The 25,940-nt window shown below is 42.9% G+C and overlaps 2 protein-coding genes across 2 annotated transcripts; one reads left to right on the top strand and one right to left on the bottom strand.

Moving 5' to 3' along the window:
* The first annotated feature begins 2,095 nt into the window (after positions 1-2,095).
* LOC128904545 (killer cell lectin-like receptor subfamily F member 1) lies at positions 2,096-14,819 on the top strand. The gene is made up of 7 exons (XM_054189035.1): positions 2,096-2,374; positions 8,381-8,458; positions 9,598-9,696; positions 10,530-10,670; positions 11,670-11,821; positions 12,531-12,643; positions 13,274-14,819. Exons 1-7 carry the CDS (start codon positions 2,293-2,295, stop codon positions 13,407-13,409), a joined length of 801 nt encoding a protein of 266 aa, XP_054045010.1. The 5' UTR covers positions 2,096-2,292; the 3' UTR covers positions 13,410-14,819.
* A 2,566-nt stretch (positions 14,820-17,385) lies between these two features.
* Positions 17,386-24,901, bottom strand: LOC128904092 (C-type lectin domain family 2 member L-like). Its single transcript, XM_054187942.1, has 5 exons — positions 24,733-24,901; positions 23,400-23,483; positions 22,546-22,730; positions 21,410-21,510; positions 17,386-19,763 (listed from the first exon to the last, which is right to left on the bottom strand). The coding sequence occupies exons 1-5, from the start codon at positions 24,800-24,802 to the stop codon at positions 19,646-19,648; spliced, it is 558 nt and encodes a 185-aa protein (XP_054043917.1). The 5' UTR covers positions 24,803-24,901; the 3' UTR covers positions 17,386-19,645.
* Between the last annotated feature and the right edge of the window lie 1,039 nt (positions 24,902-25,940).

Here is a 25,940-nt window from a genome sequence, read left to right as displayed (position 1 = left end):
AAATTCTATAACAGTGCAATATCTGTTTTAAAAGTAAGAAAAAGTCATGGTTTCCCAGTAGGATAGAAGGAATTCAAGAAAAATGCCTTGCAAAGGCTTCTACTCACCTATTCCTTCTAGAAATTAAAATTCACCTTCCTTTTCATTATCTGTCCTAACCGTGAGCACAGCACATAAACTTCAAATCCAAAATGAGAACTGCTTATGGCTATTTTTTAAGTTTGCTCTGGAAAATAACTGTGTGAATTTGCCATTTTCTTCAGGCAAGAGAGAATCTGCTAGGTCACAAAGGATGTAATTGCCTGGCCTGCACTGCACACTTACTGAGATTGTTCTTGTGTCTGAAAATGTGTTTTTCAGAAGAGGGGAGAGACATGTTCCTTTAAAATAGGAACACTGGGTTTTTTTCCACTAGCTCAAAAAGGCCCTTGCTTACACTGACTATACATGATTACATCTTGATGGTTTTGAATCATTTAGGAGGGTGTGATGTGAGAAAAGACTGCTTCAGTGTATATGCAGTGATGGAAAAAGAGACTGAGAGTTCAAGCAACCTTTTTGGCCTTTTTGCTCTCCTTTATGGACTAACGTTTAAAAAAGAAAACCAAATAAGGAAAGTGGGTTTTGGTTTGGGGTTGGTTTTGGGTGGGTTTTTTTGTTTTTTCTTTTTTGTTTTGTTTTGTTTTTTTATTATTTCCATTTCAGACCTAAATATCCTACTGTAAAGGATGGTTAGAAGTACAGGAGGAAGCAATGGAAACTGATTCACTCAGAGGACAAAAGTTTTGTCTCACCTTAGCACCAGTCATATGGCTGGTACGTAGGTTTCCATGAAACAAACCTTATCAGTATCCAGTTAACAGTATCCACATCTGCATACTGATCACTTTGTGGCTGATGATAGAGCAACAATGATTTAGATATGTTGCATATAGACTGTACCTGAGCGGCACTTCTGAGTAATCTGTTCCATGACTATCAAGGGTTCATTTTTTTCCCTAAACCTTTTTGTTTCTCCACTTAACATTGTTACCAGTGTTTAAAGTAGGAAGGGAAAAGATCAGTAATACAAGATCACAAAAACAAACTTGTTTCATTTTAATCTAGAGTGTTGTAAGCCCCACTGAATGTAACAGAAAAGGTGAATAAGCTATATCACAGAATAGAAACACTATTTTCAGCTGAGCCGTGTAGGTTTGTAGACCCTATTTGTGTCAAACTCTAAAGGAATTTTCTAAGTGGGAATAAAGCACAAAACCAACAGCCTAGCTCTTAACAGGAAATTTGAGGACTGTGCATGCACAGGACTTTGTATCTGTGTGTTCTGAAATGTATTTTTGGGTTTTAGAAGGGCTTTAAGTTTCAATTCAACTCTGCAGGGCTTTGGGGTTTTTTCTGGGGGGGGTGGTGGTGTTGCTTTTTTTTGTAATTTTTTTTTTTTCCAAAACCACTGTCATCAAAATATCCTGCAGCAAACACATGGGTCATGAACAAGGAGTTAAAGGCAACTCAGGCTTTATGCCTGTGGGGTTGCTGGGTCAAGCAACTTAGGAGCAGCAGCTCTGGTCCTCGTAACTACTGTTACAGTAAAGTATTGAAACATTCTTTTAAAAGGAATTGATCATATTACTTTTAATTTTATTTTGAGTTCAATTTAATGCATCATTTACGTAATCTAAATTCAATTGTTAAACCATTATAGTACTTGTTGGATGCGGTAGGTTATGTTTTTATAGCTCTAACTGTGGTTGCAGTTACATTAGCCCCAAGACATCTTATACTGATATATATCTTGTTCATCTTCCTTTTAGGTGAATAGGCTGTGTAAGATCATGCACACGAGCATAATACATCCACAACACAGATCATGCTGCTTTAGCTATTCTCATGATTCTCACGAGAACCAGCAAAGCTTTTGTATAGGGTACAGAGTACCCTATACAGGACTTGTACAGGGCATAAGTCCATTTTTGGGTATTCCTTAGAAACTTTGCTCTGCTTTGGCCAATTTTTTTTTTTTTTGGTATAAATAAAAAGATTGTTTTTAAATCTTCATTTTCTCCTGTATTCTGAAGGGCAAGAGATCACACAAGAAGAGACAGAATGATGGCTGAAAATAGGCTTTGAAGCTGTATTGAAAGAAGTAACTTCCTTCCTTTAATCTGTTTCTCAGCCTTCCTCAGAGCCATAGCACGGCATATGTATAGTTCTGGAGGCAGGCAAAGCTAATACAGGATGCAACCCACTGTATTAAACCAGCTCTTTCCATAACTCAGAGGGACTTGCTCATCAATGGCCGGTGATATCACATATGCAGACGTGGCAATGCTACCAAAGGAAAGACCAAACGTTCCTTCTCGGACATCAGTTCCAGGTAAAACATCTAATCATCTCTTGAGTGTACGCTGTTTTCTCTCGTGTGCTCTCTCTCTCTCTCTTTCATTTTTAAGATTGTCACTGGATTATACTAGGAGAATGCTATAAAATGCTGGATGCAGAAGTCATGGGAAGGGTGAAAAGTTGCAGATGGTGGAAGAGATGCTAATGAGGTACAAATCAGCAAAGCTACTCCTAAGTCAGTATCACTATGCAGTAGTGTCTCAGTTCTGGCCCCTTGTTTTAAGTAACAGAATGAGAAATAAAAATAGCTTATTTTTGAACAATAAGCGTAATTTTTTTTTTTTTAATACAAAGAACGTGATCAAAACCCTGTTAGAATATGCTCCACCAAATTACTACCTAGTCCAAAAATCAGATCAATGCATTTTATGATGTCTTCCTGGAAAAGGAGTAGTAAATTAATGAGTAAATCAGAAAACCAGTAGCAGTCAAAAGTGCAGTCACTGTCACTGGAGGAAACCCTCCTGCTCTTCCTTTTTAGTTTTCCAGTAGTGATTTTCCCAGAACTACATTATCAACCTGTGATCACTTCCTATATTTGTAGCAAAATACAAAGGATTAAGTCAATATTCAGGGTAGGCAGATAATTTAAACCAATTGTTTTTAAGAAATAAAATTTCTACTACTTGGAAAAAATGTAATTCATTCATGAAAGCATTTTGTCAAAATTCAGGATCACAGCTAATATGAATGACATCTTCTCACTATGAGCAAATAGGAAATGCTTGTGGTCAGAGTAAGATGGTATTTTCATGCTTTCAGGTTCATTAGTAATTAATGCATTTAATTACTTAAGGAAAAAACACTTGTGTAATGAGCATTTTTAGAAGATGTTCTACTTACAATGTAGATTAATACTGATGATGGTGCTCTGACTGCATCTAGTTAAATGATGGAAAAAAAATATTTCTTAATATTTTTACAAGAACTGTATCTACAAAATAAAAATGACTTCTCTTTAGTATCTGTCTAACAGAAAATACTACCTTAGACTGTATGTTCATGCATCCCTGGAGGTTGTTTGTACTACTGTAACCTGTACAACACAAAGCTCAAAGGGTTTGCCTAGAATTTTAGCCAGTTTCTGAGGTGATATAATTTATTTGCAAAGGGAGACAGACATAAAATCGTCATTTGAAGACATCCAAAAATGTGTCTTGATCATGCTGTCTAAAGAAAAACCTTGAATTTGAATAGGCCAGGCTTTAATTTCCAATGAAAGTTCTCATTAACATCTAGATGGTTCTTGTGAAACCTTTGTCGAATAGATTTTAGCATTCAATATTTTCTCACATGAAGTTGCTGGCCACAATAATGAAGTAATTTCTCAGTGTCCTTTTGCCTTTAAATCTCTCACTTATAACTTTCCAAAGAACTCTAAATATTTTTGTGGATGTTTTTCTGTTCATTCCCGAGTGTTTCCATCTCCTTGAAAAAATATGGGCGCCAGTATTACTACAATCCTCAGTTATGCTGTCTCAGTTACACAGAGACAAAAATCTCTTAAATAATCTTTCCTTCACTGTTTTTAACTCCCAGTATCACCCTCCTCCACCCTTGTATCTGGTTATACTCAAACACATTTTGTTTAAGCTTGGACTTACAGGGCTGTCAATATGGCTGTCTTTATTTATTGCTTTGCTAACCTTTCTGTTCTTTTCAGATTTTATTATCAATTACTTTTCTACTTACTTTGACACAAACTGAAAAAACACCAAATAGTATTAAGCAATATTGGACCTCATATCAACATAGAACATGCTAGAAATGTCTCCCTGATGACAATTATTTCTCTGTCTTCATCATTAAGATATACTAACATGGGTTTTATTGCTATTAAAATAGACAAGAACTTGAGCTGTATTGTCATGCTTTAGAAATTCATATGAACAATTTCAGTTGCTTGTTCCTTCTTTGAAGTTTTAAGGTTCTGACCAAAATTCACACACACGCATCCCATTGGTGAGTCGTCTTGCATTACAAAAAAATCTTCAAAAAGGAGAGAGTCACTTTTACCATAGGAAGAATGGGAGAAAATGTCATTTTTTCAACGGAATTAGTTCTGTAATGTTTAAAAAACTTGGTAGGAAATTCAGGGAAAAATCCTGAAATGTGACGGACATGTTGAGCAATGTTTACGAAACAGAGTTAAGCTCAGTGTAAGTATAGCAATGATTAGCATTAAAGTTCTCCGCTGCATAGTGGACCCTTGCTGAGATGCCCTGCATTTCTTTACAGATAATGGAGGAGAGTCAGGGATCCTAGCACGGTGAGCTGGGAACTGCCCAAAGTAGTGAAAGGATAGAGCAATGACACGAGGTGCTGCTCAGTCTGCCGTTTCTGGGAGTTAGATCCGTCCCTGCAAGCTAGAAGGAGCTCTCTCCTACGTGGACTGGGCCCAAAGCTGCTTTGGACAGGACAGCTTCCACATGCCAAACACACTTAACAGCATGTCCCACTCTGCACGAAGAGGTTTCAATGCTTCCTCCCATTTGGAGCAGGAATTCTAAGCTGATTCTCAAAGTGAGGGTCTCAGCTCCAAGGTGATGGGATGCTCTGTGGCGAGCATCACAAGCTCCCCCTTTGGCACTGTCTGACTCTGTGACACATTGAAATGTCTGCTGAAGGATGGCTAATGCCCGCATCCCTCCCTTTGCCAGACTTTATGCTGGTCTTGTTCTCGGCCAGGAATGTCTGAAAAAGAAGTAGTTTCAAGACGGGCATGAGGGAAAGCACCGCATGGTTAAAACTCTCACCACGGAGGCGAGTGAGCTGGGTTTAATCACCACTGCAAATGTGGCAGATAAATGCTCCAAGTGGCAGACTCTCACCCTTTAGGCAAGACTTCAAATCACTAGGCTATGGGGAAGTGGAACATATCCACCTCCTCCTGGCTGCATTTTGTGCAAGCTTCAGACCATTAGATGCAATTTACTGGAGTAGATACTTAGAAATGTGAGTGGGGGGCATAGCTAATTTGCCCTGCTAAAGGATAGCTGCCATCAAGACCTGGTGCATGTGAAAGATAAACATGCAGGGAGCTGAACTTCTGCCAAGGTTCTCTAGTAATTGAGTAGGTGTTTTAAATATGTAAAATTTGGATTTGAGAATGAAAGTCCCTTTACAGATCCAGTGCCCACCTCTTTTTTTTTTTTTTTTTTAGATTTTTCTTATCTGCGAGAAAGGGATTTGGTTTGGTAAATTATGTAGAGTTTCTTGGAGTTCTCTCAAATACTGTTCTTATCTCAAAGTCTACTCAATGTATTTTATGAGGATAAAGAAAAAGATATAAAAATCATGGGTGGCAGAGTTGCAAAAAATGTATAAATTTGCAGTCTGATGGTGAGGAAAGCTCACTCATTGAAAACTATCGGGATAAACTTGATAGACTGGACAAACCGAGTTAAATAGTGTTTAACATAACATCACAATAAAAAATGTCTGCATCTGTAAGTTTAGAAGGCTGCATCCAGAAAAGTGATTGAAATGGATTTGTTGTGATCCTGTTTCAACGGGAAAGTCAATGTCAGGTTGTTACACAATCAGTTAGACTTCAGCTGCCAGTCAGGTGCTCTGGGTTACAAGGAAGAGGTGATTCTTGGATCCTCTAGCAGAGCTTGTTGGGGAGGGGTTAGTAGGTGGTACTGTCTGTGCACATGCTTTGGTGGGCTACCAGGTGCTATTACGGTGCATGTGCTTCAAAACAGATGTTCAAAAGTAGGAAAGCGTTCCAAAAATACAAGCAAGGATAAATATAGCCTGGAAATCCATTTTCTGATGAAAGACTCAGTTTTTGCTTTCTAGTTTAATCAATAATAATTTGAGAGTCAATCAATAATAAATTGAGGAACCTGATTATGGTTTCTAAATCATTACATACAAGACCTTTCCTCTAGCAGAAAAACAAACCAAGAAGAGTTCAACTCCATTGTCAAAGTAGCCTACAAGTAGTTGTAGGCTGCTATTAGTTCTCCCCTTAGCTTCATGTTCCCCTCCTTAGCCTCTTCGGCCCCTCCAGATCCTGACCAGGTCCACCTTCTGCTGGACCCTCTCCAGCTTCTCCCCATACTCCCTGAACGGGGTTGCCCACATCTGGAGACAGTGTTCCAGGAGTGGCCACAGCAGCAGCAAGTGGAGCAGCACAGGAACTTCCCCTGCTCTGCAGGCCAGGGGGTCTCCCAACGCAGCCCCACTGGTGGCTTGCATGAGCTGAGACTATGAGGGTCCACCATGGGCTCACACTCAAACTGACGTCCAGTTGATTCCAAGAGCCCAGTGGCTGCAAAGCCTGACTCTTTGGAGTGAATGACCTGTCAGAAGCACTCCTTATCTGCACATTCACCAAGTAGAAGCTTCCAGTAAATAGACATGTCTTTCTGCACTTGAAATTTGCATATAGAAATGAAGTGAAATTTCAGTTTTAGTAAGTGAGAGAGATCTCCACCTAGTACCAGGGCTTCTTGTGGCTAAACTAGGTAAGGGTGTGTAAGCATCTGGCAAAATAAAGGTTACGTGATATTTTAAAACCACTTGCTGACTTCTGAGGACTTCACATTTAAATGATCATGCGCCAACGCACACTGTAATAGAAGTAATCCTTTTTTTACATCTTAAATTTGTGCGATAATATTTTTTATTCATACAGCCTGAGACCTATTCTTTAAAGGAATTCTTTATTTGAGATACAAAATATTTAGTAATAATATCTGGTTTTCTAAAGTATGTATTTTAGAAGAAGTGTCTCCATTTATAAGGCTAGTCCATTTAAAAGTTTAAAAGTCCTGATGGGTCTTTTCTGAAAAATATTTACATTCTAAGAAGAAAAACTTTTATGAGCATTTCTTTTTGAGAACAGTTACTTATCTATACAGTTAAATATAATTTACAGATTTTTCTGTAGTTCATTGAACTAATAACTTGTAACAAAGCAAACAGCAGGGTGTGTTAGGTCAGGTTCTCTAAAGCACAGAACATCTTACCTGTATAAATAAATCCTATTTGCCAATCAGGTCCTTGATATCTTTCTTACTGTAAAAGCTCTCCACACATCAACAATTCTCCTATCAAATGCTACCTCATTTTAGCCTGATGAGACTCTCTTCTTCTGCCAATTTTTCCCTGATTAGTGAAGTTTTATACAGCACAAATTGCTTACTTCTTTTTAAAAGCCCCAGTGATCACAAACTAAGGCTGTAGCACAGATGCTTATTCTTGATTCGGACTGTTAAAATCTCTCAATTTATGGAAAGCAGATTAGCCTACCAAAGGTCCAAATTTCTTCCATAAAACTAGCCAGTAGCTCTACGAAAGACCCAGCTAAAACAAAATTGAAAATATGTTCAGAAAGAATCCATGTGCATCTAGCTCACACTATGCTATTTTAATGTCTTTTTTGGTTTGTTTTGGCAACGTGCATCTGGAAAGGGATGTCTTCAACCACCAGGTCCGTTCTTCTGCTGTTACAGGCATCATGTAATATCCTGGCATAAACATTCACAAGTCAGGAATGCCCCCGAGAATCACCTTGCTGCAGAAGCATTTCTCTGAGTGGCAGTTTTCCTTTTGGGGTCTCCCTGCTCCCGTGAAGTGGTCATGGCTCTGGTGCCCCTGAAGCCCCTATGATACCTCCTGAGATGGCTTAGCCACAAATGGGATGTTTGCTAGGGATAATACCCAGGTCTTACCCATCCTTTGGTCTGTCTGTCTGTCTGCCTCCTGGTCCAGCCACACAGGACCCAAGTAGCTCAGGCAAAGATTATGGAGGAGGCTTTTAGTTACTTCCTGACAGCAGCAGGAAATGATAAGTCATCATCTTGCCTGTTGTTTCTTCGAGAAAGAAAAAAAGAAAAAAGCTGAACTAGCAGCTCTGGGAACGCATGCCCCTTTTTATTCAGACTTGCTCTTCTATGTAATTCTTTATTGTTTCTCCACTTAATGGCTTGCACAACCACAAATGTCAGCATTTCCCTACTCATTACAGGAAACACGATCACATACGCTGAGCTGCGCGTGAAGCCAAAACCTGAAGGGAGCAGCAGATCAGAGACTTCCGCTTCGGGTAGCGTGCTATTTTGTTTGGTTGTTGGTTACTAATTATAGATTTAGTTGTTCCTGTTACCCAACAGTAAAACCTGTTATCTCTTAATAAAGAACTGATTTATCATTTCATACCTTTTTTTTCGTTGGGTTCTCAGATCATGCACTTTCCTTGCAAAAATAGTACTGAAAGAGATTTTAAAAACAATTTTTTAAAAACGCCTTTGTGCCCTACATTGAAAATTTAGCAAAGGAAGGTAAAACTCCACATTTTTTTAGGAACCCTCCTGTGAGTGTCTCTGCAGGAGCAGTCACAGGGACACATTTGGCTTCGGAAGTAGCATAATACCCAGGTCTCTATGTGCAGTTAGTGCACTGATGATTGCCACCTTCTCTGTACGGAAGGACACGTGCCAGACGAAGTCAGGCCCACAGAACTCTGTGAGCTGAAAGGGAACATCACAAAATTCTTCTCAGGCAGCCGGTGAATGTGGCAGTTGCTCACCTCACACAGGCAAGGCCAGGGAAACAGCAATTACGAAAGTGCAACTCTGTGGCTTGTGGAAATGGCACCCTGACCCCAAATTTCCTCGGGACCTGCCGCTTCCTGAGTGTTTCACTCTCACGAGCTGATGAATGCCAAATGGCTGGAGAGATGCTTGGTCAGATATACTTCGCTGTGCTGTGGTGTCAGTAAGGGATTTTTTTTTGCCTTTTCTGTGCATTTCAGGTAAGGTAGCTTTTGGCCGCCTGACACGTACGTTAGCGCAGGAGAGTGTGACCAGAGAGGAGGAACACACCACACCACAGACTGATACTTTCCCTGAATTGCTCTGCAGGATCTTGCAGAGGGTGGGTGGGAGGAGGCAACACTTTAAAAAATTAACTCAAAGGAGAAAGAGAGAATTCTTAATGGAATGATTGACCGAAAATCACTTGCACTATCATCTCACAGAATCATCTTTAGATTTCACTTTCATGTATGCAAAATGGATGCAAATTTTTAATAAGTAAAGTGTCCCCGCATACTTCAAACAGCAGACTGATTTTAGGCAGATGATTTCTCTGTTGTTTCCATGGAAGAAACTGGCATACGTAAAGGCAGCGTTAATTTTAATAGTGCAAAGGCCTTAAGCCGCTCTTCCTCCTGCCTCCCTCCAGGCTGCCGACACGGGCGCTCAGCCTGGTTCTACGTGGTGCTGGTCCTGGGAGTCCTTGTGCTCGTCCTGATGGGTGTCATAGCCGCACTAGCCAAGCCATGTGAGTAGATCCTACCATCCTCTTCATCTCTTCGTTGCAGACGTGGTTGAACCTCACAAGCAGAGTGATGCCAAAAGAAAAATTCCCTTAGTGTTACATCAAAGGTGTCAAGTTATACACAAGTACAGGAAAATAAAGGTAGCATTCCAAAGGGAACACTTACTACCTGTCATTTAACATACATAGCACACACGAAGGGGAGCTGCTGCAGTCTACCCTGTTGTCAGTGATGCTGAAAGGCTGTAGAAGCAGATTTCAAACCATTACGACAATCCAAACATTTGACCTTCCTGACTTACAAGTTAAAAGTTGCATCCATGACGCTACTTTGAGACCGTTTCACTTAATTACTTTGTAGGTTTGAACAAATAAAAATCATACTTCCGATCATTTTATTGAATCAGACTTCCCTGGTACTAGTAATATCATAATCCACAGCATGCTCCAGTTATACAAGAACATTTCCAGAGAAGATATTAATTTCCTAAGGGGAAACAATCTTGAAAAACTTCAGAAAAAACATTTGTCTCCCAACCCTCCCTAAAAATCTCACAAAAATATTGTGCATTCTTTATATATCTATCAAAAATTACAAACTTATTTTCTTTCCCTGTACTGTCAATATTATTCAGCAGCTACACCCTTTGCCAGACAGTTATACTCACTGAGTATGCTCATCACTGAGTGTGCATACCCCTGCAATGTACACACACACACACATATCCTCACATTCGCAGTGTAATACTGAATGCAAAGACCCTGTTTGTTGTTAACCATAATTCTTTTTTTTTTTTTTTTTTTTTTGTGTGTGTGTGTGTGTATTTGTGTTCAAGTTTTGAAGGACAGAGCAGGAAAATCAGAAAGTTTGTCTCAGTATGGTCTAAACAGCACCGGCAATCACAGTCCTTCAGAGAAGACTGTCTCAGGAGTGCTCCTGAAATGGCTCATGGAGGAACTGTGTGAAGATGGACAGGGTAAGGACGCTTAGTCCTTCCAGAGAATAGAGGAGGTGTTGCGTGCATACTTTTGTTGTCTCTGTTCCCTTTTCTATGACACTCTGCAGTTTATGGGAACTCACTGGCACTACCCGGGGAGCATGGTATTCCCACACAGAAGTGATGACAGGATCTAAACTTACATTTCAATTACAATAGTTTTGCTCATCTTTTGGTATAAATAGTTTCCGGTACTTTCTTTATATTACTTCCTGCCAGAAGCTGCTGTCGTAGATCCTCCCCTTGTCCTGGAGAACACTTTCCAGACAATAATTTTTTGCTAGGAATGGGAGGAAATTTAGCTTTCCTATCCTTTTGCGAGGATCAGGCAAAGGAACACCTTCCTGGTCTTTTTATTGTAGACCTATTATTTGTTGGCAAATACTAATGCTTTTCTAAGGACTGATTTTTAATGATGTTACTTTGAAACATTAGAGGAAGCCAAGACAGAAAATGTGGGGGACATTCCTCCCAGATGCTCTGCGTGAAATGGGAAGTAGACCTGGGAATAGCAGTGTTCCCCTAACACAGTTCCTTCTCCAGCTCCATGGACATAGTTTGGACTTCACCTAAATGCCTGTGCTTTCTGATCACATCATGTGTCAAACCCACACAGTCCATATCACGTCACATGGCATATGGCACGGTGTCTCCTCACAAGGGCTGCATGGGGGAGGATGAAAAGTGTCTTTGCGGCACTTTGGGTCCTGCCGGCGCTCTCAACCAGGCAGGTGCACAGGGAGGTGGAGAGCCGATGATGTGCAGTGGGAGTGCATAGCACCATGGCAAAGCAGTGGGAAGCTGAGGAGAGGAGGGGCATTGGAGCCTTCAAACCTCTCCCCACACGCAGCAAACACATGCTTGGGAGTGGGGACTGGCTTCTTTTCGACCAGTCAGGCAGGCACATAACTGGAACAGGCACATGGCAACTGGAACAAGTCACGGTACGAGCTAACAGTTCCCTCTCTATACCCACAGGAACAACATGCGAGCTGTGTCCTCCTGGGTGGCAGTTACACAGAGGGAGATGTTACTACTTCTCTGAGGAGGCTGCGAGCTGGGATGACAGCCAGAGAAACTGTCTGGCCAAGAAATCCCAGCTTCTTGAAATTGAAGATGAAATTGAGATGGTGAGTCTTGCAGCAGCCTTAAAACTGTGCTACAGTGCGCCTTAGTCAAATATTTCACCAAGTGAACACGGTCCAGATGTCAGGCATACATGCAGGCAAGCAAGAGACCCATCAGGCGCAGAGCATCTGACTCGCCAGGGACAGGAGCTTGTTTTGAGAGCGTCAACAGAGTAGAGCTGAAGAGGAGAAGCGCACGAGATGCAAGTGTGGAAGCCAGAGTAGTTTTGACTGGGAGGAGGAAATGCTGGGGACTTCTCACCCTTTTCCACTACTTGACTCTGGGAAGAGAGGTCTGATTCAACTGCAAAATGGAAATTCAAACGTCAACCCCCCCTTCCCATTTTCTTTTGGGAAAATGAATAGCAAGGTACCACCGAATGGCTCTTCTGAGAGGGAGGTCCTCCCTCTGAGACCTCCCCCTGAGGAAAAGGTCTTTTACCTTAAAGACCAGGCTTTGCCACCTGGCACATTAGGGTGAGGAGAATCAATGACGGGTTTTTTTTGACAGCTGACAGGAAGCCAGTCAGCCCGAGCACCAGCTTGAAATGAAACTCTGTGCTGGTCGCATGCATATGGGCTGTTGCAATGGGCTCCTTTGCCACGGCTGGATCCCTGCCCTTGCTCTCCATGTGAGAGACTACATGAAAAGTGACCTGAGCATAGCAGAAAAGCTCTGCTAGTGGGTAACATGCTTCTACTTGTTCCGCAGGAATTTATAGACAGTAAAGAGAAAGATACCAAATATATCTGGATTGGTTTGAAGACTCAAGACATTAAGAAAGAATGGAGTTCAGCTGAAGATCCCGGAGTAAAAGAAAACAGGTGATGATTTGTGGGTGGAGGGTGTCTTCGGCAACAGCAATGGTACTCTGCATGGAAATACAACTCTGAATCCAAGATAATTTCCCAAAGCAGAGATCTAGTCCTGCAGCCTCAGGTACCTATTCAGGGTCTATTTCTCAGCCAGTTCCAGGTTAACTGGCTCTTGCCGGGCACTTTTGGAAACAGATTTGTTTTCTGTCTGGAAGACCAACCACAGTCACAGTTCATGTATGTATTAATACACACTTCTCCCACTGAAATCACTGTCAACAAACTCTTTCACTTTACAGACCATGTGTTGACCGCCTCCGTTGAATGTGACGCCTGTCACATCGCATGGGTGCTGGGATCTGTGCAGCCTGAGGGTCCTTCCCCTCCCTCTTGCCGTTACAGCTCAGCATCGTGGCTGCATGCGGTGGTTTTCTCATCCTTCTTACGCTAACGTTCCTGAGCACCCGCCCCTCAGCAGCCAGCAGTCTCTGCTGTGGGTGCCCATCCCACCCAGGCATGGCTGTTGAGGAACTGAGGAACTGGGCATCACCCAAACCCCTCACGCAGGATATTATCAATATTTTTACCCAGTACTGAATTTAAAGCTGACAACTCATTGTATTCCTTTTGCTCTCTCAGCAGGATAGCTGTAAAAAGAATTGAGACTGACAAGAACTGCGCTGTTTACAGAAGAAAACACATGATCCAAGCAGATAACTGCCAGACTTTAAAGAAGTGGATCTGTAAGAAGAATGCAACTTTGTTGGTGCTCTGAGACAAATTGTCAGAAAACTGGCAGAGCTTTTTGTCAGAAGACCCATTTACTGATAAAACAGCATATGATGTAAATAATTTTATGAGACACACAGAAATGTGCATTTCGCTGCTCTGTGCTCCCCTAAGACTTTGTCTGATGCAAACAGTGAACTCAGAAGTTGCCAGGTGCCAGCGTGAAGGTCACGCTGCAGGACTGCAAGTCAGCACGTGTGGATTTGGGGGCATTGAGCCTTCCCACGGAGAGATGCTGGCAGCAGCTGCCTCTAGGAAAGGGCAGACAAGAAGAGGTACTCATCTGAGGATGAGCACTGTGCACGTGAACCGTGTGATATGCAGGAAAGATGCCATCTGTGGGGGCTGAAGGCTGTGTTGGAGCCCATTGCTGCTGTACATACCCCTCAGGCAGTGGCTGCTGAGCTGAGGCACCTTTTAGTTAGGTTTCAGTATTTTAGTGTTTTCTGAAGTTTGTTGTTTTTGTTTTTTTTCTTACAGCCTAATTATGACTTACAGAAGCCACTTGAGGGCTGGTAAAAATGCATTTTTTAGACAGTGTTTTATACTTATTCAGAGCTGACCTGCCCAGCTACTACGTATACAGATACCAGACCAGGCACAAAGTGATTCTTAACACTTGTGGTTAATAAGATGATGGCTCCCATCTTCTTCTGATGCTGAACCTTGGGATCTGAAAGAAAGCTCTTAAATAGGGAATGGGCTTGGACTGTAAGACAACATTGCAGTGCAAGAAAATTAAGATGATAGCCTGCCTTTCCGCCTATATTTTGTCCCTTTACATTGCAAATTCTTTAATGTGGAACGATAGTTACTGCCTGGAAGGGATGATCATAGAATCATGGAATCATAGAATGGTCTGAGTTGGAAGGGACCTTTACAGGCCATCTAGTCCACCCCTCTCCCAGTCCCTGCCAAGCAATGAGCAGGGACACCTTCAACTAGGTCAGGTTGCTCAGAGCCCCATCCAGCCTGACCTTGAATGTTTCCTGGAATGGGGCATCTATCACCTCTCTGGGCAAACCTGTTCCAGTGTTTCACCACCCTCATTGTAAAAATTTTCTTCCTTCTATTTAGTCTAAATCTACCCTCTTTTACTTGAAAACCATTACCCCTTGTCCTATCACAACAGGCCCTGCTAAAAAGTTTGTCCCCATCTTTCTTGTAAGCCCCCTTTAAGTACTGATGATGATGAGGTACTAAAGCTAAAGGCTGGTGAAATTAATGCCTGTGGGTGCAGTCAGTAAATACTTCACTTAGGCCGTCAAGTGTCATGGATACATGCCATTTCTGGATCTAGACTACAAAAATGCTAAGAGCAGTCTGACTTAGTGCCTTTATTAGATTCATATATCTGAAAAAAAGGAACAAATATCATGAACTGATTTTTAAGAAATCAGACACATATCGTTTGTCTCAGCTTTTAAAAACACCTAAGTCTAATAAAGGTAATAACTCCTCTATATCTGTAGCTAACGTGTCTTTCAATTCAGAGTGACCAATTGCAAGGCAAACGTTTATACCATTGTTGAGATATTTCCAGTGACTTGTGTTGCAACAGTGAGCAAATCAAGTAATGTGTAAACAGGGAAATTAAAAAAATTACATAGGGAACAATGGAAGTAGAGATGTAATACTAATGTTTTCCTCCTGTTTGCAAATTTCGTACCTCCTCTTGGGTATTGTCAGGGCCCTGCATCCTCTAACAGGCCTTAAGGGTCTTCACCAGCCTCTCCTCCTGAGATTCTCTGGGTCTTCAGCCTCTGTTGGAGCTCTGTCAAAGATGTACCTGCCTCCAGTCCTGTCCCATCTCTTGTATGGGACATCTGAGTCCTACCTACATGACAGGTTGGAGAATTCAACTGGTAACTGAACCAACTTTTTCTTTGAATAAAGTATCAAACACTTTGGATGTGGAAGCTAATATTCAGAAAGCTCAAAAGTTATTCCCCTTTCTAAACTGTGAATCTCTAGTCTTTCATTCTCAGATTGCAGGGCAAAGCAGCTGAGGCACTGTCATACTTACATCCTGCTGTCTTGTAAAGGTGTAAAATCTACTTCTCTGTGCTTACAGGCAGGGTTGCTTAAGTAAACTTCCATGTTACCCACCATAATTCAGTTTCAGGCAGGGTCTTTTCAATTGTTGCTGAAGTTAACTCTCCTGTGTTGTGCTTTCCACAATAAGAAGCTGAATTCTTACCTCATTTCATAGAACTACGCAATAATTTATAGCAGGAGGGACTTCAAGGCCCTTTCAGGGCCAGTCAGGGGGAGATTCTAAGTTCCCAGAGTTTTACTATAATATTATGTACTGTTATGCTAGCCATGTGGCGTTAGCTGTGTTTGGAGATAGAAAAACCAAACCAAACCCCCACCTAACATTAAAATTCAATGTGCTACTCTAACAAAAAATGCACAGACAGGAATTAAAGTCCTTATTAGCGATGAGAGAGAGAAACATGTCCAACATGGCTTTTGAAATGTAGAGCCTTTAGCTCACCTTTGCTATGAAACACATAATTAAAGGCAGCCGCAGTTTCCCAGGTACATCGTCTCATACCTGCAGTAGGTCTAGTCATACCTGCAGTAGGGCCTGGTGCCCCCGTGGCTGTGGTTAATGTCTAGCAACTTGTGATGAGCAACCAACAGATATGCTTGCACATGAGTTTTTGGTGTAAAGTATCGCGGCTTTAGCATGCACATGACTGCAGCTGTGGAACAAAACACTCGTGAGCAATATGGTAACACCAACAGACTTACACCCCTCCATCTATGGCCACTGCTGGGAAACACCTCACTTAATTATGGACAGGCAGAGACGCCGGGAAGGTAGCAGATGTATCTAAGTGAGAGTTGAAAAGGTGTAGAGATCTTCAGTGGAAAGAGACACCAAGCACGTGCTGCAGTCTGCTGCGTTCCACAAGCACAGCACAACGGCTCTTCAGAAGGACTTTGGGGCCACAGATTAAAAAGTGAACCGTACCTTCTGTGTGGCTGGCTGACTTTCAAACAAAAAACCAACACAGATTTACCCTACAGAATGCAACATCAGCAGCTAAAGACTCATTCGAAAAACTGCTGTTATTCTCACGTTCTGTACCATTGTTATTTCCAGCGACTTGTTTTGCAACAGTGATTAAACAAAAAAAAAAAAATCCCCCAAACTCAGCGCAGCACAGGTGTGGGGACTGGTCTGTTTATTCTAGACAGAGGAGCAAAGGCAAGGAGAGAGTCTGAAATTAATTAGATATATCTCTCTATCTATAGATATAGATATATTCCCCATTGAGAAAATGTTCCTTCAGGGTACTTAAAAGCATACCCTTCTCCATGCATTGGAGACAACTGATGAATTGCTGTTTTTATGTCAGATGTTTCTTGAGCCGTGCTGACTGAATTTACCAAGGAAAACTTAAAGTCCTGAGCTGGCTTCTCTCAAATTGTTTGTGGTGTTTAGGTTTTAACAATATTCATGAAACATCTACTATTTGAGTATTCTCGCTCTTACTAATGTAATTAAACGTGTTTTTGCAGGGCCTTACTGAAGCTCTTACCTACATTTTAAGCAGTCACTAAATCTTGAGTAATTCCACTAATTAAAAAAAAAAAAAAAAAAGCCATTGAAGTGAAGTACTTCATCAAACACCACTCCAAGTAAAGTGAGTTTGCAGCTTGACCCTGCATTTCTTAGCATGACAGACTTTGGATACTAGAGAGGATGCTAACTGCAGCCCTTAAGAGTCAGATTACAAAGAGCTTTCATCGTAACCTACTGTGCTCACAGTTTCTCCAATACCTCTTGAAAGAACCAAAATTTCCCATTTTTGGACTCTATCCATAGATGACACTGATAGAAAAAAACATATAAGCATGATGTTATTTTGTAGTTAAAGGAAATATTCAGGTGAATCAGCTAATTAAGAAAGGCTAAGACACAACATGGCATATGAATACTCCTTATCCCTTACAATTTCTACCAAATTTGTGAAATGTACCTCTAGCATGCCCCTAATGCAAATACTTGGAAAACTTTACAAGAGTGAATTGCAGAAAATTCCACGTTTCCCTCCAAAGTTACTGCACAGAGTGTGTTTCACTATGCACATTTCAGCATTTCCACAGAAGTACTTCAGCATTTCAGCTAAATGCTTTTGTTAAGAGTCTGACATATTTTGAAGCGTGAAAGTGTGTTAGAAGTGTTAGAAAGTGAATTGCGTTCTTTTTTTGGGTCAAATGTCTTGTCTCATGTCAACCCCAATATTTTGATTAAAGATGTTTTTATATACAAAACCTGAAAATTGTATTTTGCTTCAGTCTGGTGATTTTATTTTTCCCAAATGGTACCTGAGCCAAAAAATACTTTTAATGGCACAGTATTAAGACACAAACTACTGTAATTCAGAGGCTCTGTAAAGATATTTATTATCATTCAGGACTATTGCACATACCATATCCTTCAGAGCTAGTTAATTTAAAAACATTGCAGAATGCCCTCCCCCCAACTAGTTACTTATAAATTAACACATAGATTATTAGGGTATTCATACTGTAGAGTTCTGTTACTGTGCCTATAAAGAATACAAGCAATTAAAAAAGGTGTAGTTCAGCAACATTAGTGACCGTACATAAATAAACATCTAAAAGTCACAAGTTGTTAACAATATCCATACTGCATGGGCCTGTTACAGTAAAGTCCTATTGTCACAGAAAATAATGAAAGCATAACCGAGACGTGAACGAAACTAGACAGCAATAAAATTTGCATAAAAACACGGTGAAGGCAAAAATAATTACAAATGGGACAAAAAACCCCAACGCACCAACAAGACTTCAAATAACCTGTCAAACCTGGTGCAACTTTACATTCTTAAAAAACGAGAAGGCAGAGTTATCTCCCCTTCCCTGAAACTACAGCGCGCTCTAGTGGCTACTCCAAAACTGGCTCCACTTGCTCCTCCAAGAAGTCCCGCGGAGTCCATAGCCCTCTCCATAGCACCCAGATCCCACGAAAACGAATTTTCCAGATTTTATTCTAGGCAGGGAAGTATTTTGCCCTGCTATACACGCGAATTTCCCATTATTCCTCCTCTAGAAACCCGATAGGAAAATAGTCCTTCCAGGAAAATAAGCCGCTTTGCTTCCTCTGGGTCAAATGGCACTTTTAATCTTCGGGTTACCTGCTAGCCATGAGTGGACAGAGTTCAGCAGGACTGCATCCCGATTCTATTCAGGCTCATAGCAACTCAACAGCATTGGGTGTTGCTGCTGAAAATGATACGCACATGGAAAAACACAGTCATTGTCCATCCAGAAATGAACCGCTTGCTTGGAAGCCTCATGATCTGAGAGGCACAGGACACCAGAAAACCACAGAGAAAATCCTTTACTGTTCATTCTCTTATTCTCTACTCATGATTTTGCCTATTTACACTGAAGACTATTTCTAACTTTACAACATTAACATCTGCAGCTTCACTATTACTTTTTCAGTTCAAGCTCTTTTTCCCCATTAGTGCAGATGCTCAGGTAAATAAATAGTCTCTCTATTCTGACTTTTTTTTTTGTAATGTAAGTGCTGTGGGAAGAACCACCTCAGGCGCAGTGCAGCTACATAAATGCCAATGATAATACTGTCAAGCTAATGTAACATGATTAATGCAAAATAACATTAGCAAAACATGGAACACAATGCGGAATCACAAAAGATGCACCCCATCAAATGAGAGCAAAATCTGCAATGGCCCTGTCTAAAACAACAGCGTTCATTTCTGCATCACCCTATATCTGAGAGGCACTGGTAGACCTTCAGGCAGACCCACTTCACAAACCATCCCTGCACACAGAGCTTGGCTAAGGGAAAAGCAGAACAAATGCCTCCAACTGCACACCAAAAAGGAAAAGAAAGAGCAGCTGCTTAGGATCCTGCAAGAGAAGAGTTAGTGGAAGAAATACTCATGACACAACAGAAAGAAACTACAGGCTGAGCAGTAGCTAGAAAAATGGGGCAAGGAAATGACTTATCAAGATGCTGAAGCAAGCCTTTTAAATGGTATCTTTAAAAAACAGAAGCTTCCTACATGGGCAGAGAATTCTGGCTACCAGAAAGGTCATTCACCTCCAGGCAGGAGCTGAGATGTGTTCCCAGCACCCAGAGTATAGACATAGCCTGTGCAGGCATCATATCAGAGCAGTTAAGTGTTAGGGTGGTGGCTTCATCCACCTTTATCGTGCTAAGCTAATACTCAAGCTACAGACCCACTTCCTGGTTAAATAACATCCAGAGGCCGAGACTCCTTTTGACTCAAGATAGGCACAGTTTCCAGAGCCTTTTACTTCAATCCTGTAAGGGAGAATGAAAGACACGTTTACTTTGACAACCACAATCAAATAACGCAATAGAGCAAAGGGACCTACGGGGATCACAGGTTCTCTTTGTACAAAGACCGATTTACCACAGACAAGGCATCGCGGGAGGATGATAACTTGTGCTTTGAAGAGAACACTACAAAGACTGGATTTTTTTAATGGGACTTGGCCCCAGAATACAAAAACTAGACTTGCAGTACTCCTGCAGCTTGTCTAGTGGTCACTTAATGTGAAATATGCCCTTAGAGAGGAGACTGGAATTCCAGTTTGCCCTTCTCAAGGACACCGTGCTATTAAGACTGGCTCCACCTTTGACTTCCACATCCTTCTATATAGCTAAAATGTTCCAGCAGAAGCTGTGAAACAAATGGCTCTCTCATTTCCCTCTTCCTCAGAACTGAACACGGCACGATGGTTAAGGGGGCGGTGGAAAATGGGAAGCGAACCTCTGTTTCCACACCGTAGGTGTCGCTACTTAAGAGGTACGCTCCTTCACCAACCCTGTTTTCAAATCAAGTGTTAGTATTCTGTGAATAGGCCACCCAAACTAGTACAGCCTCCGGAAAAGCCAAGGGACAAATCCCCACCAGTGTTAACACGACTCTAATAGCAACCAAGTTTAGACATCAAGGTGTTTGCCCTTCTAAAGACAGGAGGGGCAGTCTGAGGCAAGCACAGAGGCAGAAGTCTAAGAATGTCAACTTCATCACTGAAAATGAAAACAGTCGATGTTTGTATGGCAGGCAGGGGATAAGCAAGAGTGGGAAGGACTGCAATTTTCAACTTGAGATGCCTACATGGTGCTCACATTTCACATTAAATGCATAAGCTCTTCATCAGATCAAGTCTTGAGGATAAACTGAATACAGTCACGCACCACTAGTAATGTCACAAACTTAAGAGTACTTAAATTTCCCACTTTTTAAGTCCATTTCAGACTAGTGAAATCTCAGTGCTTAGTACTGTCACTGGTAACTCTATGAAATCCTGCCGGCAGCTGCCCCAGGACAAGAAGCATCAGTCTCTGAGAAGATGGCACAGCCATCAGTGGGAGGAACAAACTGGCCCACACCTGACACTGGTGGGACAGAACACAGGGCCATGACCACAGAGCAACTCACGTAACATGAATTCACAGCTTCACCTTCCCCCCCCGGCGGCCTTTTTTGTAGGCACATTCTATAACAAGTATGAAAACATCTCTTCGAAGCCTCCGGAATATCTCTGCTATAAACCTCATGCAGGTTGCATGCAGGTTAGACTTTTGTAAAATATATTCTATAATGAGGAATTTGTGTTATTGTAATCTTCCATTCCTCCCCCTGTTGCTTTGGTATCTTGGTTTTAACTTTCGCTTTGCTATACTGTCTGTTACCATGAGCTCCCGTCTCACATTGCTTCTGAACGTGGCATTACAAATTTATCTCCTAACTTTCATCTGTCACAGTTTTAACAATGCTATGTGAAGTCGTCATTGTAAATAAAGATAGTCATCCCTTCCCATCCATAGTCATCCCTTCAGATATTTCTTTCAAGTCACTGTCTATATCTCTATTAGTTATCCTTTCTTACTCTCCTATAATCTTGTATCACCAGCAAAACCCCTCAACATCGACTTACAGTTCATTGTCTAATGCTTTCCCATTTACCCAAAAGAACTCTTCATTTCTTTTATAGAGTCCAATCCACGGGTCTTCCTTTGTTATCTTCACCATAAAACTCTGTAGGAATAAACCCATATGAGAAAAGAAGTTTTGCATGCTCAGTCCAATTATCAAAACACAAAGTCTTTGATCCAGGGCTAGAAAGCAAAACAACGATATTGCCTTTGTCCCTGAAGAAATAATATTAAAAATTAAATCTATGGAGTACTGCTGCATCTGGATCTTGTGTGATCCACGTAACCGAAAGAGAACTTACAACTCAATCAGAAATCAAACGGATTAATTTTGAGACAGAACTCAGATACTGTAGTGACAGAAATGCCAACTATGAGAACACAAGTATACTACTGAATATTATGAACTGCTATGGAACTGCAAATGCATCATTTTGCTGTCTTTCCACAAGAAAGTCTTCAAAGAATGATGAACACCTTTGCAGCTAACGCATTTCTCCATTACTGATATATCTTCACCATACTGAGTTTTTATTACCAGATAGCAAGGATTTGTGGAAGACATTTTAGAGATTAGAGCTGACCTAGAGAGAAGCTGTTTTAAATTATCCAGGCCTGCTATCAAGGTCTGTAACAGATATGGAAGAGTGTATTCTCCTAGGTCTTTGTGCTAGGTGGACTCTACTAATACTGTGGTATAATACAGAAAAAGATGCTCAAACCTGTGGTTAGGATAACTATCTCGTAACTCCAAAGGTCAAGACTATCATATCTACCAGGCTGTCGTTAACCTAGCTTGCTAAGAGACAACAGTTGTCTAATTAAAGGTGAATGAGATGCAACAGTGTTTACCTTGATAGTTGCCTTCAATGTGAGTACTTACGGCTGTGAGCAGCACCAAATGAAAGTCAGATAAGCCTCGGGCATTTTTTAAAATGTCAACTGCTAAAACTGATGTTTGCTGTTAGCAGGGAGAGGCAGGAAGGCAGGCAGCCTTCAGCAAGCTGTGACTCGTCACCGTCTTTGCATGAGCTTTCAAACCATCCAGCTTAAGCAGCTGGAAGAACACACTGGTTCATTGTGCAGCTCCCCAGAAGTGAGATGGGGTGAAACGAGGACCCCCTTTTTGTTCCCTTACCAGTTCCTGATGATCTTCGATCACCAGGAGAGAAGCATTGTGCAAAGAGCAGAAGCTCTGACTGGAGTTCCAGTTGGCTTCACTCTCCGAGAGGTAATAGCATTTCCTCTGGAAATAGAGCCAATCTGATGGACAGAGTTCCAGGGAAGGACAAACAGGAAAACCTTTGTCTGAAGAACGGTTTACTGCGAAAAGACAAAAAACAATCTACCCATTTCTTCCAACTGGAAAAGGTTTCTGGAGCTTTTTAGCTTGCTTTCTGACTGCATCATCTGAAATCATCTAAGTCTAACCATAGCCTTATTACTTCTACCCAGCAGAAATAATTATTGTAAATTAATTATATACTCTGGCTCCTGCACTCTTATTGTTGCTGATATACCTTTAAAGTGATGATCAGGAGCAGGCTGGTAGAAGTAGCTGAGAAGGTGATAATAACATATCCTCCAAGAACTCTTCTACAACTTACAGTTTTTGCAAGTGTTGCTTCCTTACAGCTGGATTAATAGCTTTGTTTATTGTAGTGTCATTTTTTGAAGGACTACAGATTGGTTGCAATTTATTATTTGTCTTCGTGAACTTGGATTAAAACCAACAGTGAGGTTATAAACTTGAATGCCAGAAGTACGCTAAGACTAAACTGAACACTCCCTAACACCACTGCAACTAGTAGAGTCATTTCTCCAGCACTTGGTAACAATTTTAAACAGCATGTCATGAGACATTTGCTTAACTTTGAGATAAGGTAAGGTCTGAATAAACTTTTTGAGGCTTTGAGGGACGTCTGACAACCTAAAACTCTGTTAATTTCTAAGGCTAATTATACTTTCTTTTTAAATGATTTACACACTTACCAAACTGAATACACAAAATCAAAATGACAGCAGCAGCAAGGACTCCAGCAACACCTCGCCATAACCAGATATTTGAGAACAGACCTGAAAAAATGAAATGTCAGGATTTAAAAAAAAAAGAAAAACAAACCAAAAAACAAACCGCAACCAGCTGACAGGAGAGTAGAGCGCAGGACCCATGAAGCTATTCCAAAAAAAGTCACTCTTTGTGGAAAGCAGGCTGGGAGCAGAGCTGAAGACTAGGAAGGGTGTGACATTTAGCTTGTCATCACAAAGTTACTTAGCTAACATGAACTGTGAATTACTCCGAATTTTAATTACGTCACCCAGAACTTAACCTAAGAGTAAGGTAGTTCCCGACACTCCAAAGTGATCGAAAAAGAAAGAAATGAGAATGGAATAAATGAGGGTGAAGACAGTTAAGTCTGAGGTTGACCTGATGCTTAAACACGGCATGGATAAGAGAAATAAGACAAGTCATCAACTCCGGAGTCCAAAACTTCTTCTGAGGAATATCCAGCCTTATCCCACAGCCATAGCTTTTCAGAGTCTCTCTTTCTCCCTGTCTCCCTTCCAGGAGCCGAGCGGTGAGCTGGGTTTGGAGGGGGGAAGGACCAACCAACTCTCCACGGCCGTGCCTCGCGTCCAACTTTGCAGGCAGTCGCAGGGGACGCGGTGCCCCTGATGGGGGTGGGGGCAGAGGGAGGGTCCCCTCTCACTGGTGGCGACTCTGCTGCCAGCACGGGGCTCTGCCCGGGCAGCCTCCTACCTCCGTGACGAGCCGCAGCACAGCGATGGGGATATCTAGCCGCCACGCACAAGGTGCGTCCCTCCCTACGGGATGCTGCCACGGGGCCGATTCCCAGCCGGCCCCACGCACGCCTCCGTCCACACGATGCCCGACGGCACCTCCGGCTGTTTCTCGGGTGGCTTTTGCAATCCGGAGCCAGGCGCCGTCCGCCTCCCCGCCAGCCCAGGGCCGCCCCGGCCGGCCGTCGTCCCTCGACGCCGGCACCTCCATCGGATCGGCCGCTCCACGCCGGGCGGCACCCGCAGCCGTGCCGCAGCCAGGGGGTTTTCCAGCCGCCTGGCGGCTCCCGGGACGCCGCGGGACAGCAGCCGCCGCGCCCAGCCCCGCTGCCGGCCCGGGCGGAGCGGAGCGGCCGGCGTCCCTGCCCCGGCGACGGGGGCTGCGCGGCCACCTCCCCACCCGGGACGACACCCCCGCTGTCCGCCCTTCTCACCGGCGGTGTCTCCCGGCTCCCCGCCCCGGCTGCGGCCACTGGCGCCCCCGCGACGTCCCGCCCCGGCCCCTCTCCCTTTGCCCCTTCACCTTTGGCGGTCCCCGGCCCCCGCTCCGGGGAGCTGCTGCGGTCCCCGCCACCGCCCCCTCGGCGTCCCATGGGTGCGGAGCGGCTGCTCCGCCGGGTGAGGAGATCACGGGGACGGAACTGCCGGAGCGCCCGGCCCCGGGGGTAGGCGGGGGACCGGCGGCCGGGATCCGCTTTCCCCGGCCCTGACGGGGGCCTGACGGGGGGAAGCGGGGAGGGGCCGCCCCCCGCTATGGGCCATCGTCAGGGTGGGTGGGCTCGCTGCAAGGGGCGCCGCTTTGTGATAGGAAAAGGAAATGGGAAATGGTTAAAGAAGAACTTGGCTCCCACCAGATCTCGCAGCGATTCTCCAGCGCCAGCATGTTTCGGGACTTGGGAGGCACCTAATGTAAAGGCAGAAGGCTCTTGCTGCCTTTGCATTTAAATGCTGACTACTTAACGCTTCCTCTCTTTGGAAAACCTGGGCAGTGATTTGCCCCACCCACAAAAGCGTAAAGCCTGATGTTTCCGACTTGCCAGCTGTAGGGATGAAGGTGTGGCAGAAATTGTAGCATTGCTTGTAAGACAGCACCATACATATCAGGAGGGTTGACACACGGTACAGGCATTTCATCTGCTGTGTTAGACACAATAGCACCTCTCCTATGAAGACAGGCTGAGAGAGTTGGGGTTGTTCAGCCTGGGGAAGAGAAGGCTCTGGGGAGACATAATAGCAGCCTTCCAGTACCTAAAGGGGGCCTACAGGAGAGATGGGGAGGGACTCTTCATCAGGGAGTGGAGCGATAGGATGAGGGGTAATGGTTTTAAACTGAAGGAGGGGAGATTTAGATTAGATATTAGGAAGAGATTATTTACTGTGAGGGTGGTGAGACACTGTTGCCCAGAGAAGGGTGCTCCATCCCTGGAAGTGTTCAAGGCCAGGCTGGATGGGGCTTTGAGCAGCCTGGTCTAGTGGGAGGTGTCCCTGCCCACGGCAGGGGGGTTGGAACTAGATGATCTTTAAGGTCCCTTTCAAGTCTAACCATTCTATGATAACAGTTTACTTACAACAGATCTCAGCCGTATTGCATCTTCAAATAGCCAGAGGAACATGTCTCCCTTCAAGTCAACATGCAGGCTCTGCGCAAGGCTGACAAGGAATTCAGTAACGGTTTGTCCAAAACAGGCATTTATCTGTACCTGAGGAGAAAACCTTAAATAGAAAACCATG

The sequence above is a fragment of the Rissa tridactyla genome, chromosome 1 (assembly GCF_028500815.1).
Source record: "Rissa tridactyla isolate bRisTri1 chromosome 1, bRisTri1.patW.cur.20221130, whole genome shotgun sequence".
Taxonomy (NCBI): Eukaryota; Metazoa; Chordata; class Aves; order Charadriiformes; family Laridae; genus Rissa; species Rissa tridactyla.
Note: the sequence above shows the minus strand (reverse complement) of the source record. Positions and strands in the feature narration are given on the sequence as shown.